Source organism: Taudactylus pleione, unplaced genomic scaffold (genome assembly GCF_031769625.1).
Source record: "Taudactylus pleione unplaced genomic scaffold, aTauple2 ptg000505l, whole genome shotgun sequence".
In the NCBI taxonomy this organism is placed as follows: domain Eukaryota; kingdom Metazoa; phylum Chordata; class Amphibia; order Anura; family Myobatrachidae; genus Taudactylus; species Taudactylus pleione.
This window is the reverse complement of record NW_028284907.1, coordinates 571,613-587,500: the sequence shown is the minus strand read 5'-3', so window position 1 is coordinate 587,500 and position 15,888 is coordinate 571,613. Positions and strand designations below refer to the sequence as shown.

Here is a 15,888-nt window from a genome sequence, read left to right as displayed (position 1 = left end):
TTGTGTGGTTTGTCACATACTGTTGCGTGCTGCACGTTGCCATATTTTGAGTGGAACTGTGTGTTGCATACGCTGAAAATGGGTCCCTGCAGCTAATTTTTAGTTTCAGTCAGGACCAGTATAGCGCTGCTTGATCGCAAGGCTTGGTCAGATATGTCTGACCAGGAGATAGAGCGTTATACTGCACCCATTTTTACTATCCTGCAAGTCATGTGCTGCAGGTGTTAGTGCGGAGGATTTAACTCTTAAAGGGTTCTGTATGTGGCGTCATCGGGTGCCGGCCCCTTTCACGACCCCCTTGGGCGGTTTGTTTTCTCGGGATCCTCTTAATTGCGGATCGCCGGGCGGGCCCCATTGTTGTACCTCACTTGGGGTTACTTCACCATACTGCCCTTTTCATCTCAGGGTATCTCGCAGTTTTCTTGCACTCTTCCCCTGTGACACAGACTACCGCTCCCTGCAGGGGTTTTTCGAGTATATGAATTCCCCCTGGTGCCACAATAGTCTGTCATGCCCCTTGCAGGGATTACCACAACAGCCACCCTGGGTGGATGTCGTTTTTCTATGAAACGCAAATTGGCGTGGTGGACGCCCTGTGCTTACTTCCCAGTTGGCTCTGCCGTGAACTGGGTACTGTTTTGGGCTCTTTCCCTCTTACACGGGGGGGAAGCCTATCTCAAGTATTTTTATCCCTGCTTTAGGGCTGGTAGCAGGTCCATTCTGGTTAGAGTGAATGTTGACCTGCACCTGTATCATACACCCTCAGTCTTACATGCCTTTTGGGTCCCTGTTGCTGACTAGCGGGTGGATCGCAGGGCGGGGACTCTGGCTGTTGCCAGATATGAGGTATTACAACAGTGTTTGGCCTCCTGTCCCAAATTCCCTGAGGGTCATCACGAGCCCCTCCTGGGGGGGATGGGCGTGTTACTCGTCTGATTACAGATGTTACTACGCCTCCCATTCCTGCGTGGTCGGATTCTTCTGATCCGTAGGTGGTAACTCTGCCTGAAATCAGTATACTCGCTTTCAGGGGTTGTTACCCATCCTACCATGGCTATAGCATGGTTGGTTAATACTATTGCATACTGAGCTGATGCATTTGTAACGTTTTTTCCCCTCCAACACGTCTGGGGTTCAAATGTATTTGGTCGCTCTCGTAATATATGCAGTTGTCATAGGTGGAAATGCCTATATTGGATACCAGTCTCCTAACTTTCAGAGCTCCGGCTGCGACTGTATCCTCCGTAATACCCTATGGCTGCGCTCTGGGAATGCAGAGGTGCAGATACCATCTATAGGGTATATCTTGTTGGGTCCTGACCTTGACAGTGGCAGTACAAATTTCCCGCCGTCAGCTATGCTCACTACGGGGCCTCAGACTATTAAGTCTTTTTGTCCTCTGGGTCAGCCTAAAGGTCTGTTTCTTCATAGACTGTCGGCCTTTACAAGGGCCGACATATCCAGTTCCGAGCAGACCTGGACTGCCAGCCGATCCTGCTTCTGAACCTACGGATATATCGTCAGCCTGACGAGACAGGCCTACCACTGGGAGATGGCGATTTCTCAGTTTGCCCGGTACTAGTGTCTAGTTGCCGCGGCTACGTGGGTAGGAGGGTACGCACTCTTTGCTCAGGCGGCCTATTTCCATGTGATGGTACGCAGGCCCTTATTTGGAACAGGGCCTTACAAATCCAGAAAGCTATACAGTTGTTGCGGTAAGCGGAGCTAATTGGGCCATCCCCACTTTCTCAGCGAGGGACTGGTTGTTCTGCTTTCTTTCTGGTGCGGTGGCTGAATGGTCCTCTTTGGCCTATTCTCTGTCTCAATTCCCCGAACCAGTTCCTAAAGCTACCTGGGCTCAGGAAGCAATCCCTATGCTCCATCATACTATGTTTGGAACCTGGGGACTTTATGGTATCACTGGATATACAGGACGCGTGCCTACGGGTACTTACAGCAAACCTCAGTCCATGCTGAGGTAAGGTCTCTGTATCACAGCACTTACGATTTTTCGGGCTCTGCCTGTTAGGACTGCTCTCAGCCCCACAGGGGTTTACCAGCGTTTTGGATTTTCTGACAGTTCTTCTGTTCAGTATATCCCAATGCTCCTGTACCTGGATGGCCTCCTGCTCTTAGCAGGATCACCGGGGTACTTTACAGCCGGGTCTGACTGACTGACAGGGGGGTTGACTGCAGACGTTTAATCAATGGGGAAAAAGTCCTCCCTGCATCCCTCTCTGGGTATTCTTCACCTAGGAGCCCTGCTGGATTCTCAGAATCTGAGAATTCTTCTGGCATAAGACGGCATCTCCACTCTTCCATTAGGAGTACATGGATGTCTGCGCAGTCGACATATGTCTTTACACTCTGGGATGCATGGTCCACTATTCAGTGTCTGCCTTTGGAAGGGTGGAATGGGCTTAGTTCCATTCCAGGCCTTTCCATAATTGGCTTATCTCCAGATGGAACAAGTTATTTCTGTCTGATCACTGTTCAAACGATGATGCTCTCCCCGGAGGCAAGTCGGTCCCTTTTCGGGTGACTATGGCCATCTCGTCCAGGGTATTCTTTGCTAAGGACAGTGTCTGGTTCGCATCCATTTCAGTGCAGTTGGATGTCTGTCGATTCCACCCTGTCAATTAACTGGTTGGAACTTTAGCCTGTCTTGGGCCTTCACTCTGGCATAACCCTTGTTTCCCGGTGAACCTGAAAAAGTTCAGTCCGACAGGGTCAGAACAGTGGCTTCCTTTTTAGCAATACTGTTCGTTGGGTGGCAATGTCAGGTATGTCATACATTCGGACATTGTCTGAGGGTCTCCTCCCGACCATCTCGACAGTGTTCATTTCAGGTGCTCTCCATTGGTAAGCGGGAGTCCTCAGCCGGCACGACGTGCATCCAGGGGACTAGTCTCTTCCCCAAGAGAGGTTTCATCTCCTGGTGAGCAGGGGGGGGGGGGTCCTCCTGAGGTGACCCTCATGGCCTTCTGACTTTATCACACTATGGTGTTACAGTCCAACTCTGGGGATTCTGAAGCAACCTTCAGTGACTCTTTGTCGGTGAAGTAGTTCTTCCAATTTGCGTACCTGTGTTCTCCGGTCTCCCTTCTTCCTCAAGGGAAGTGTTTCAATCGAGACGGAGATGCTTTCCTGCTGGTGGCTCCTGATTGCCCCAGATGTCAGGGGTACTTGGTTTTTCGGAGTCTCTCCATCGATACTCCATTCCTGATGCTTCACTGCCCAGACCTGTTGTCTCAGGGTCCTGGGGTTTGTCTTGGACCTGGGTCGTTTGTCTTTGACTGCGTCCCTACAGTGGTCTTACGGCTTCCCTGGCTTTGTCATCGTTGGAATGATTAGAGCACATGGATCAGTTTTTGCTGGGACCTACCACAAACTGTGGCAGCCATAATTCTTATGGTATTATACCTGTCGATATGATCCTCTGGTGTCCAGGATTTCCAGATATTCTGGCATTCCTTCCGGCTGGCTTGGGCTTCACCCTCGGCCTGGCCTTCCTGACAGTGCGGATCTCTACACTGTCAGTATGATTAAGATATGGAATTGCTCCGCTCTGGTATCCAGTTCATCCTTTGGAGTGTTTTCTGGATTATGCCTCCATTTGTCCTCCCTAGGGACTCCTTGGGAGTTAGTAGTGGTTCTTCGTTACCTCCGGGGACAGTCAATGGAACCGCTGGTTGTGATAGCCATTACATGGTCTAGTGCTTTGGCTTTCTCTCTTTCTCTCAGGGAGTTTATATCACCCAGGTGAGTGTCAGAATTGGGAGCCTTCTCATGTGGCTCCCTCTTCTGGAGGGCATCTTGTCAGGGTGTGAGTTGCTCTCACCCTGTGTTTCTTCTTAGTGATTTTTAGGTTCCATATTATTCTGGAACTTATGGTGAGGCCATTCAGTCCCCGGTCTTATCGGCTGGTGTGGCCTCATTGACTGTGGTCCGGCCTCTGTGGATTTATGTGATCCGTTCAAGTTCCTGACGGAAATCGGACTCCTTATTGGTGGTCTGAGATTTCTGGTTTTAACAGGAAAGGATGGCCGGCCTATGGCCAAATGTTGGCTGGACGGCCTCGTATGTCTTCTTCAGGGGCCTACCCATGGGTAGGCCTTTCTGTTGTTGATGCTTGTTTTTTCTCGGGCCATGTAACCCTTGTGGGTGGCTCGCTGTGGCGCCTTGGCTGTTTTGCCTTGCTAGATGGCCACGTGGTCTTCTGCCCACACCTTTTTAAGGTTCTAGGCATTGGTTTCCTTTGCCTCTCCGCATGCTTCCTTTTTGGCGGCGGATTCTCCTCTCAGCACAGGAGCGTCCCCTCCCTTGGTTGAACTGCTTTGGGACATCCCCAAGGTCAACCCTGTGGACCCCCTATGGACCCTGAAGTAGAAAACGAGAGATATGGTAAGAACTTACCTTTGTTATCTCTGTTTCTACGAAGTCCATAAGGTCCACAGGGCGCCCGCCCTGATGCACCTGGCTTCAAATGGGCTGTGTGGCTGGTCACCGGTTTTCCGTCTCCCATTTCTGTGAGTATGGTTATCGAGTGTTCCAGTTTTCTCTCTTTTTTTTCTCCTCCTCCGGCCTTTGGCTACTTACAAACTGAGGTGCCTCTGGCTTGGGGGTGGGGTTATAGGGAGAGTGGACCCAAGTGCATCCTGGGAGCTAAAAGCTTTAACTGCGTGGTGCCCGGATTTGGTTCCCAACCTATACCCCAAGGTCAACCCTGTGGACCCTATGGACTTCGTAGAAACAGAGATAACAAAGGTAAGTTCTTACCATATCTCTTGTTATGTATGTATGGCTGCTGCCCCAGGTACCGTGTGTGTATATATATATATATGTATGTATGTGTGGCTGCTGCCCCAGGTACCGTATATATATGTATGTATATGTATGGCTGCTGCCCCAGGTACCGTATATATATGTATATGTATGGCTGCTGCCCCAGGTACCGTGTATATATGTATGTATGGCTGCTGCCCCAGGTACCGTGTATGTATGTATGGCTGCTGCCCCAGGTACCGTATATATATGTATATGGATGGCTGCTGCCCCAGGTACCGTATATATATGTATATGTATGGCTGCTGCCCCAGGTACCGTATATATGTATATGTATGGCTGCTGCCCCAGGTACCGTGTATATGTATGGCTGCTGCCCCAGGTACTGTGTATATGTATGGCTGCTGCCCCAGGTACCGTATATGTATGTATGGCTGCTGCCCCAGGTACCGTGTGTATATATATATATATATATATATATATGTATGTATGGCTGCTGCCCCAGGTACCGTGTGTATATATATATATATATATGTATATGTATGGCTGCTGCCCCAGGTACCGTATATGTATGTATGTATGGCTGCTGCCCCAGGTACCGTATGTGTGTATATAGATATTTCTCTCTCTGCTGCCCCAGGTACACATCCCCCCTGTATATATCTGTATGTGTGGCTGCTGGCCCCCGGGGTCCCCCTCGTGTGTCTGCGTGTGGATGTTGGCCCCCGGGGTCCCCATCGTGTGTCTGCGTGTGGATGCTGGCCCCCGGGGTCCCCCCCCCCTGCGTGTGTGTGGCCCTGGTCCTCTGTGCAGGATGATTATACTGTGTGATGCTGGCCCTGGGGTCCCCTGTGTGTGGCGCCCTGGTCTTCTGTGCAGGATGATTATACGGTGTGATGCTGGCCCTGGGGTCCCCCCCCTGTGTGTGTGTGTGGCCCTGGTCCTCTGTGCAGGATGGTTATACTGTGTGGTGCTGGCCAGTGAGACATGGACCTTAGGCCCCTGTACAGGGCATATATTGGCCTCAGCCTGGTTTCCCGCCTGGTGCTGTCATGAATCTCCAGACTCTCTTTAGTTAGCAGTCTTGTGTTTAATTCCCCCTATGAGCAGACATGTCAGCCATTTATGGTAATGCTAATATCGTGTGTTATACCTTGCACAGATATGGATGCCTGTGTTCCAAATGGTACATTGTATCCATCACTATGTGCTTTCTAGCTGGTAGTATGCTTGTTCTAATCCAATGGTGCAACATACTAATTCCTTATGACACACCAGTTACGTGTGTGTATGTATATATGTGTGTGTGTATATATATATATGTATATATATGTATATATATATATATATTTATATTCATTGGGGATCTGCACTCACCATAATAACTAATAATAATCATAACAAACAGTGGGGTTTTGGTTCATGAACTGATCAATGCATTTAAGCTTGCAGCCCATCGTCGACGATGGGCTGCAAGCTTTAATGCATTGATCAATTCATGAACCAAAACCCCACTGTTTGTTATGATTATTATTAGTTATTATGGTGAGTGCAGAGCCCCTGTGATTTCTATTTAAACAATGTGGTCACATACCATGTTGCACCCCAAAACTAGGAATGGTGAGTGCTGTGGATTAGTGCATATATATATATATATATCTCTATCTATATTTTGGATTGTATGGGATGATTTATGCTGCGGCCTGACACTGTAATTCTATCTCCTGCTTGCAGGTGGAGGAGTCTCTGCTGAACATTGGGAAGTTCAGCAGCATAGTGAAGCTTGCGGCATTCTCACCCTTTAAGTCCGCCCAGAGCGCCCTGGAGAATGTGAACGCCATCTCTGAAGGTAATGTCAGGTGTTTAGTGTTACACGCTGGGCGTGCAGTGATGTCTAACGATCTGTCAATCCCCTGAGCTGTGTGATGTCACTCTGATTACTGAGCACGCCCTGCGTTCCCTCCCCTTAAACACGCCTCAGGTTACTGCATCCCCCTCTGCTTCTCATCCTGAGCCCTCTGCAGCTCGCTCCCTCCCTGGGTGTATAACATGGCAGATCTCCATATGTATGCTATACAGTGATCTGAGCTTTGTGCTATGGCCTCTGGTTGGAATTCTTACTCTGCCCTTTGGTGTCTCTGTAGAGGGGCACCCACTGATTTGCATCGTGGTGGGCGGCTTGCTGAGGACACCCAGCACCGATATTCAGTGTAACCTGATCTTAATTCAAAGAATAGATATTTTGGGCCAAACTACTGTACACTACTACAGGGCTGTCCGTGATGGAGGCCGGAGTTCTGTGGCGTTCAGGTGGAGCCTCTGAACTCTGACCTGTAGAATAATGTGTAGTGTTATTACATGTGGGATAATTACTGTTTCGGGAATCTAGATTCATGGATTTGCAGTTTTCCATCTTTTGAATGTACTTTGACAAAGTTTTTTTTTTTTTTTTTTTTTTTTTTCTCTCCCCTCAACAGGTGTCCTCCATGAGGACCTGAAGCTGCTCCTGGAGACTAACATGCCAGCCAAGCGGAAAAAGGCTCTGCTTGGCGTGAGTGATGGTAAGATCGGAGCTGCCATCCAGGAGGAGCTGAAGATCACATGCCAGACGGGCGGTGTGGTGGCCGAGCTCATGAGAGGTGAGTTGCTGGTCACACCGGTTTTGGCCAAGGCTTGGTTAGTGCCAGCTCCTGGTTTCTAGTGGTGGTTGAGAATGTCGTACACTTCTGGGTTATGAGGACCTGTTACTGGCGCTTAGGTCTGGTCAGAAGAGTTTGTATTTCCATCCTTCAGGTGATGGCCGATAACTGTAGTGTCTTTCTGTGCAGGGATCCGGTTATACTTTCACGCCCTGGTGAAAGGACTCACTGCTCAGTCGGCCTCCAAAGCGCAGCTCGGTTTAGGCCACAGCTACTCAAGAGCCAAAGTAAAGTTCAATGTCAACCGGGTGGACAACATGATCATCCAGTCCATCAGCTTACTGGACCAGCTGGACAAGGACATAAACACTTTCTCCATGAGGGTCAGGTGAGGACCTTCATAGGTGACTATAGTGAGGCTGGACCTCGGTCCCCGAGGCTGTCCTAATCTTAAAACCAGACCACTGGACGGCCATGTTCTCGTCCTCCCAATGCTTACCACAGATAGTGTTGTCCTTCCCACTGTCTGTATAGAAAGAGGAGGTAGAGTAGTGATATCTCCGTCTACACCACAGCTCCGCGGTGTGCAGGGGCTGTATTGTTATCGGGGGTACAGACCCCCACCAGCGTGTTAATATAATGGTTACTGACTTTCTTCTCTCCTTATACAGAGAGTGGTACGGGTATCACTTCCCGGAGCTTATAAAGATCGTGTCTGATAACTACACGTACTGCCGCATGGCGAAGTTCATCGGAAACCGTAAGGAGCTGTCTGAGGAGAAGCTGGAAGACATGGAGGAGATAGTCATGGACAGTGCCAAGGCCCAGGCAATCCTTGACGCGTCTCGGTCATCAATGGGTATGTAGTGCCCGCAGTGATAAGGTGGTCCCTGCTTGTATGGGTTTAGTAATTGGTGGTGTAGACTTGCCTCAACTCACCAGCTAAGGCTCTGTCCTCCCGCTCTCCTGTAGGTATGGACATCTCGCCCATCGACCTCATCAACATTGAGAGCTTCTCCAGCCGCGTCATCTCGTTATCAGAGTACCGGAAGGGGCTGCAGGAATATCTCCGATCAAAGATGAGCCAAGTGGCCCCCAGCTTGTCTGCCCTGATTGGAGAAGTGGTATGTATCCTGGTCTGTAAGATCTATATACAGAGTAAATCTGTAACATGTTGCCGGAGCGCCACCTTGTGGCCCCTCACAGAGATGATGTATCAGTACATCTGTCAATCCTCTGAGCCTGCTGCTGAGAATCTTCCACTGCTGATCTGTGCTGTCACTAACTCTTCATGGCACCTGGCGGTGTACCGGTCTACTGAACACTGTCCTTACATCCACAGGTGGGAGCCCGTCTGATCTCTCACGCAGGAAGCCTGACTAACCTCGCCAAGTACCCAGCCTCCACCGTCCAGATTTTGGGGGCAGAGAAGGCCCTTTTCAGGTACAGCTGCTGGTTGGTTGTGGTGATGGCAGTTGACTGGGTGCTGGAGTTTGACACACTGGCATCTGCCAGCTGCTGAGTGATTGCTGCCACCCCAGTGTCTGAACAACCCTCCATTAATTACTGTCAGTCCGTGTGCCTGAGGCTTTGCTCTGAACAGTTGAGCAGGTCAGATTTCCCAATGTCCTGCAGTCATGTTATGTAGCCTGTGTGTGGCGGGTCAGCAATGTGAAGGATTGGTATGGAGACAGTGGTCAGTGATAGGCTAGGGAGGGGGCAAGACAGTAATAGGCTAGTGGAGAGCAGGATGGCTAGGTACTATGAGGGGAGGGCAGGATGGCTAGGTACTAGGAGTGAGGGGCATGGTATGTAAGTGTTCCCACTAGGATTAGGGACAAGCAGGGTGCGCAGGTACCGGGGCACTAGCATGCTTGCCCAAATAGGGGTGCAGCTGGCTTTAGAAGGGGACACAGCCCTGCCTATGTCACTAATGGGGGCCTGCCTAGCACCTACAGAGGTTCTGGACTTCCCTGAAGCTTATATGCAATTTGCATGGCATCTATTCACATAATGGCAAAACTGCAGCGGTGAGGCATTTTGCCATTTAAAAATCAGGCAGGGCGTGGCACCCTGCTAAAACAGCCTAGCGTCACTAAATGGGCTATTGAGGCCAGCATGGTGATAGGCAGGTACTATGAGGGAGGGGCAGGTCAGTAATGGGATGGTGATGGGCAGGTACTATGAGGGAGGGGCAGGTCAGTAATGGGATGGTGATAGGCAGGTACTATGATGGAGGGGCAGGTCAGTAATAGGATAGTGAGAGGGCAGGTACTATGAGGGAGGGGCAGGTCAGTAATGGGATGGTGATAGGCAGGTACTATGATGGAGGGGCAGGTCAGTAATGGGATGGTGATAGGCAGGTACTATGAGGGAGGGGCAGGTCAGTAATGGGATGGTGATAGGCAGGTACTATGAGGGAGGGGCAGGTCAGTAATGGGATGGTGATGGGCAGGCACTATGAGGGAGGGGCAGGTCAGTAATGGGATGGTGATGGGCAGGTACTATGAGGGAGGGGCAGGTCAGTAATAGGATGGTGATAGGCAGGCAGGCACTATGAGGGAGGGGCAGGTCAGTAATGGGATGGTGATAGGCGGGTACTATGATGGAGGGGCAGGTCAGTAATGGGATGGTGATAGGCGGGTACTATGAGGGAGGGGCAGGTCAGTAATGGGATGGTGATAGGCAGGCACTATGAGGGAGGGGCAGGTCAGTAATGGGATGGTGATGGGCAGGTTCTATGAGGGAGGGGCAGGTCAGTAATGGGATGGTGATGGGCAGGTACTATGAGGGAGGGGCAGGTCAGTGATAGGATGGTGATAGGCAGGCAGGCACTATGAGGGAGGGGCAGGTCAGTAATAGGATGGTGATAGGCAGGCAGGCACTATGAGGGAGGGGCAGGTCAGTAATGGGATGGTGATAGGCAGGTACTATGAGGGAGGGGCAGGTCAGTAATGGGATGGTGATGGGCAGGTACTATGAGGGAGGGGCAGGTCAGTAATAGGATGGTGATAGGCAGGCAGGCACTATGAGGGAGGGGCAGGTCAGTAATGGGATGGTGATAGGCGGGTACTATGATGGAGGGGCAGGTCAGTAATGGGATGGTGATAGGCAGGTACTATGAGGGAGGGGCAGGTCAGTAATGGGATGGTGATAGGCAGGTACTATGAGGGAGGGGCAGGTCAGTAATGGGATGGTGATGGGCAGGCACTATGAGGGAGGGGCAGGTCAGTAATGGGATGGTGATGGGCAGGTTCTATGAGGGAGGGGCAGGTCAGTAATGGGATGGTGATGGGCAGGTACTATGAGGGAGGGGCAGGTCAGTAATAGGATGGTGATAGGCAGGCAGGCACTATGAGGGAGGGGCAGGTCAGTAATGGGATGGTGATGGGCAGGTACTATGAGGGAGGGGCAGGTCAGTAATAGGATAGTGAGAGGGCAGGTACTATGAGGGAGGGGCAGGTCAGTAATGGGATGGTGATAGGCAGGTACTATGATGGAGGGGCAGGTCAGTAATGGGATGGTGATAGGCAGGTACTATGAGGGAGGGGCAGGTCAGTAATGGGATGGTGATAGGCAGGTACTATGAGGGAGGGGCAGGTCAGTAATGGGATGGTGATGGGCAGGCACTATGAGGGAGGGGCAGGTCAGTAATGGGATGGTGATAGGCAGGCAGGCACTATGAGGGAGGGGCAGGTCAGTAATGGGATGGTGATAGGCGGGTACTATGATGGAGGGGCAGGTCAGTAATGGGATGGTGATAGGCAGGTACTATGAGGGAGGGGCAGGTCAGTAATGGGATGGTGATAGGCAGGCACTATGAGGGAGGGGCAGGTCAGTAATGGGATGGTGATGGGCAGGTTCTATGAGGGAGGGGCAGGTCAGTAATGGGATGGTGATGGGCAGGTACTATGAGGGAGGGGCAGGTCAGTGATAGGATGGTGATAGGCAGGCAGGCACTATGAGGGAGGGGCAGGTCAGTAATAGGATGGTGATAGGCAGGCAGGCACTATGAGGGAGGGGCAGGTCAGTAATGGGATGGTGATAGGCAGGTACTATGAGGGAGGGGCAGGTCAGTAATGGGATGGTGATGGGCAGGTACTATGAGGGAGGGGCAGGTCAGTAATAGGATGGTGATAGGCAGGCAGGCACTATGAGGGAGGGGCAGGTCAGTAATGGGATGGTGATAGGCGGGTACTATGATGGAGGGGCAGGTCAGTAATGGGATGGTGATAGGCAGGTACTATGAGGGAGGGGCAGGTCAGTAATGGGATGGTGATAGGCAGGTACTATGAGGGAGGGGCAGGTCAGTAATGGGATGGTGATGGGCAGGCACTATGAGGGAGGGGCAGGTCAGTAATGGGATGGTGATGGGCAGGTTCTATGAGGGAGGGGCAGGTCAGTAATGGGATGGTGATGGGCAGGTACTATGAGGGAGGGGCAGGTCAGTAATAGGATGGTGATAGGCAGGCAGGCACTATGAGGGAGGGGCAGGTCAGTAATAGGATGGTGATAGGCAGGCAGGCACTATGAGGGAGGGGCAGGTCAGTAATGGGATGGTGATAGGCGGGTACTATGAGGGAGGGGCAGGTCAGTAATGGGATGGTGATAGGCAGGCACTATGAGGGAGGGGCAGGTCAGTTGGCTTCAGGCTGTTGCTATTGGAGATGGTATAGTGTTACTTTGGGAAGGTAATTAGTGCAGTATTCACAATGGGGAGAGTGGGAAGTCCTGTGGCCAATGTCACAAGTCTCTAATTACAAAGTCCAAGTTATTTGCTTTACAGAGCTCTGAAGACCAAGGGAAACACCCCGAAATACGGGCTCATCTTTCACTCTACCTTCATTGGACGAGCAGCTGCGAAGAACAAGGGCCGAATCTCCCGCTACCTGGCTAACAAGTGCACCATCGCTTCTCGGATAGACTGTTTCTCAGGTGATTACTGGGGTTAGGGTACTCGGGGCTGAGACCCTTGTTATGGGTAAAAATTATTCTGTACAAGAGTTTTTCTAGCAACTTTTTGTTTGCCATTTTTTTAAATGGAAGGTCTTTGTGAACTTAATGGTCACATCTAGACTATTGGGTGCCTGGAGCCTGCAGGGTCTCTTCTGCGCCAGGTTTAACCCTTGGCTTTGCGGTGATGGTAACTATTTTTCGTCAACAGTATATCACCCACGTGTATGTTGACAATCTCTTTCTGAGCAAAGCAGAGGTTCATTGGGGTGGACCTAGTGTAGGTTGCAGATCCTTGTTGTAGGCTGTGATCTTGTATGGTTCATGGGATTATTGTCCTTTTTATTTCAGAAATCCCGACCAGTGTGTTTGGAGACAAGCTGCGGGAGCAGGTGGAGGAGAGACTGGCTTTCTACGAGACCGGGGAGGCGCCTCGGAAAAACCTAGATGTGATGAAGGAGGCACAGCAGGAGGTCAGTATGTCTGCAGAGCGTCGGATAGATAGTGTTAGTGGTTGGAGATGATGCAATGTTTTACCCCTGACTATACCCACTGGAGGCAACAACTGATTTAATGAGTCTGATCCAACGAGGGCTCCAGGGCGTGAGGGTAACCTGGCACTACGAGGGTGTGTAACTTATTTACTTCTATTTCAGGCCTCGGAGGTGACAGCGGAGATAAAGAGGAAACTGGATAAGAAAGAAAAGAAGAAAAGAAAACGAGAGAAGAGGAGATTGGAGGCCATGCAGGCGGAGGAAGAGGAGCCTTCACCCAAGAAGATCAAAGCTGAGGTGAGTCAGGTGTAGAGAGTATCGCTCGCTTTCTGAGTGTGCAGAGGTTTCATAGGGGTCCATGGTGTAATTAGTCTTCTTTCCATTATCTTATAATGGTCAATGCTGGGTCTCTCTGGAGCTGACGTTCTCTCTTTCCGCAGGAGGAAGAGCCAAGCAAGAGAAGGAAGAAACGGAAGTCTGAGGGCGACGTCTCTGAGAACGGGTTAGAGGAAGAGGAGGAACAGACTCCATCCAAAAAGAAGAAAAAGAACAAATCTGCCCCTGAGGAATCTCCGGCAACAGAACCCAAGAAAAAGAAGAAAACTAAAGTACGGCGGCAGGATGCTGAGGACTGAGCGGGGGGGCTGCGGCCTCCGTATGTAAAGACTGATCAGAAATGAGAACTGCGGCGCTGTTGTGCGCCTCCTCCGTTCATTTCAGAAGTGGCGTTTTACGTCCTCATTAGGCTTCTGTACAGACTGAACCCTGCTGGCTCCAAGCGATTCCTGTTGTGCGTCCACTTGAATGGACAAAACTTTTTGTATAGAATGTCCCAGAATGCCTCTGTCCATTCACCTGCAGATTAAAGGGACACAAGCTAAACCTTTCTGTGCTGAGACTTCTATTCTGTACATGGCGGGTTTAATGACTGACTGGTCAATGGAGCTCCCATCCATAGGCAGCAGATTAGGAAGGGGTGCGGTGTGTGCAGGTGGTAAATTGGGAAGCGGTGTGCGTGTACAGGCGGTAGATGAGGAAGGGGTGTGCGTGTACAGGCGGTAGATGAGGAAGGGGTGCGGTGTGGGTGTACCGGCGGTAAATTAGGAAGGTGTGGGTGTACAGGTGGTAGATTGGGAAGGGGTGCGGTGTGCGTGTACAGGCGGTAGATGAGGAAGGGGTGTGCGTGTACAGGTGGTAGATGAGGAAGGGGTGCGGTGTGGGTGTACCGGCGGTAAATTAGGAAGGGGTGTGTGTACAGGTGGTAGATGAAGGGGTGCAGTGTGCGTGTACAGGCGGTAGATGAGGAAGGGGTGCGGTGTGTACAGGTGGTAGATGAAGGGGTGCATGTATAGGCGGTAGATGAGGAAGGGGTGCGGTGTGTGTACAGGTGGTAGATGAGGAAGGGGTGCAGTGTGCGTGTACAGGCGGTAGATGAGGAAGGGGTGCGGTGTGTACAGGTGGTAGATGAGGAAGGGGTGCGGTGTGCGTGTACAGGTGGTAGATGAGGAAGGGGTGCAGTGTGCGTGTACAGGTGGTAGATGAGGAAGGGGTGCAGTGTGCGTGTACAGGTGGTAGATGAGGAAGGGGTGCAGTGTGCGTGTACAGGTGGTAGATGAGGAAGGGGTGCAGTGTGCGTGTACAGGTGGTAGATGAGGAAGGGGTGCAGTGTGCGTGTACAGGTGGTAGATGAGGAAGGGGTGCAGTGTGCGTGTACAGGTGGTAGATGAGGAAGGGGTGCAGTGTGCGTGTACAGGTGGTAGATGAGGAAGGGGTGCGGTGTGCGTGTACAGGTGGTAGATGAGGAAGGGGTGCGGTGTGTGTGTACAGGCGGTAGATTGGGAAGAGGTGCGGTGTGCATGTATAGGCGGTAGATGAGGAAGGGGTGCGGTGTCTGTACAGGTGGTAGATGAGGAAGGGGTGCGGTGTGTGTGTACAGGCGGTAGATTGGGAAGAGGTGCGGTGTGCATGTATAGGCGGTAGATGAAGGGGTGCGGTGTCTGTACAGGTGGTAGATGAAGGGGTGCAGTGTGCGTGTACAGGTGGTAGATGAAGGGGGGCGGTGCGCATGTACAGGTGGTAGATTAGGAAGGGTTTGTGGTGTGTACAGGCGGTAGATGAGGAAGGGGTGCGGTGTGCGTGTACAGGCGGTAGATGAGGAAGGGGTGCGGTGTGTGTACAGGTGGTAGATGAAGGGGTGCAGTGTGCGTGTACAGGTGGTAGATGAGGAAGGGGTGCAGTGTGCATGTATAGGCGGTAGATGAGGAAGGGGTGCAGTGTGTGTACAGGTGGTAGATGAAGGGGTGCAGTGTGCGTGTACAGGCGGTAGATGAGGAAGGGGTGCGGTGTGTACAGGTGGTAGATGAGGAAGGGGTGCAGTGTGCGTGTACAGGTGGTAGATGAGGAAGGGGTGCAGTGTGCGTGTACAGGTGGTAGATGAGGAAGGGGTGCAGTGTGCGTGTACAGGTGGTAGATGAGGAAGGGGTGCAGTGTGCGTGTACAGGTGGTAGATGAGGAAGGGGTGCGGTGTGCGTGTACAGGTGGTAGATGAGGAAGGGGTGCGGTGTGCGTGTACAGGTGGTAGATGAGGAAGGGGTGCGGTGTGCGTGTACAGGTGGTAGATGAGGAAGGGGTGCGGTGTGCGTGTACAGGTGGTAGATGAGGAAGGGGTGCGGTGTGCGTGTACAGGTGCTAGATGAGGAAGGGGTGCGGTGTGCGTGTACAGGTGCTAGATGAGGAAGGGGTGCGGTGTGCGTGTACAGGTGCTAGATGAGGAAGGGGTGCGGTGTGCGTGTACAGGTGGTAGATGAGGAAGGGGTGCGGTGTGCGTGTACAGGTGGTAGATTGGGAAGGGGTGCGCTGTGCGTGTACAAGTGGTAGATTGGGAAGGGGTGCGCTGTGCGTGTACAGGTGGAGATCTTGGTAAAGGTGCCTCTGGTAGGTTATTGTTGACTGGTTATGTGCTGATGTGGGGATGGGAATATGTAACTGCAGAGGTTTGTTACGGAATCCAATGTTTT

At 51.5% G+C, this 15,888-nt stretch overlaps 1 protein-coding gene and 3 non-coding genes across 4 annotated transcripts in view; all 4 read left to right on the top strand.

The window, feature by feature from the left end:
* NOP56 (NOP56 ribonucleoprotein) overlaps positions 1-13,757 on the top strand; it is a 19,766-nt gene extending 6,009 nt beyond the window's left edge. The window contains exons 3-12 of the mRNA XM_088450065.1: positions 6,520-6,634; positions 7,263-7,424; positions 7,614-7,812; positions 8,096-8,283; positions 8,397-8,548; positions 8,767-8,867; positions 12,211-12,359; positions 12,729-12,850; positions 13,034-13,168; positions 13,312-13,757. Of these exons, the coding sequence (XP_088306191.1) occupies positions 6,520-6,634; positions 7,263-7,424; positions 7,614-7,812; positions 8,096-8,283; positions 8,397-8,548; positions 8,767-8,867; positions 12,211-12,359; positions 12,729-12,850; positions 13,034-13,168; positions 13,312-13,506 (1,518 nt within the window). The 3' untranslated portion in view covers positions 13,507-13,757. The remainder of the gene's footprint in view (positions 1-6,519; positions 6,635-7,262; positions 7,425-7,613; positions 7,813-8,095; positions 8,284-8,396; positions 8,549-8,766; positions 8,868-12,210; positions 12,360-12,728; positions 12,851-13,033; positions 13,169-13,311) is intronic.
* Positions 7,907-8,042, top strand: LOC148501715 (small nucleolar RNA SNORA51). Its single transcript, XR_015870025.1, has one exon. It is a non-coding gene; the product is annotated as a small nucleolar RNA SNORA51 (small nucleolar RNA).
* LOC148501714 (small nucleolar RNA SNORD56) lies at positions 12,557-12,629 on the top strand. The gene has a single exon (XR_015870024.1). It is a non-coding gene; the product is annotated as a small nucleolar RNA SNORD56 (small nucleolar RNA).
* On the top strand, positions 12,893-12,963 carry LOC148501713 (small nucleolar RNA SNORD57). The gene has a single exon (XR_015870026.1). It is a non-coding gene; the product is annotated as a small nucleolar RNA SNORD57 (small nucleolar RNA).
* Positions 13,758-15,888: the final 2,131 nt, after the last annotated feature.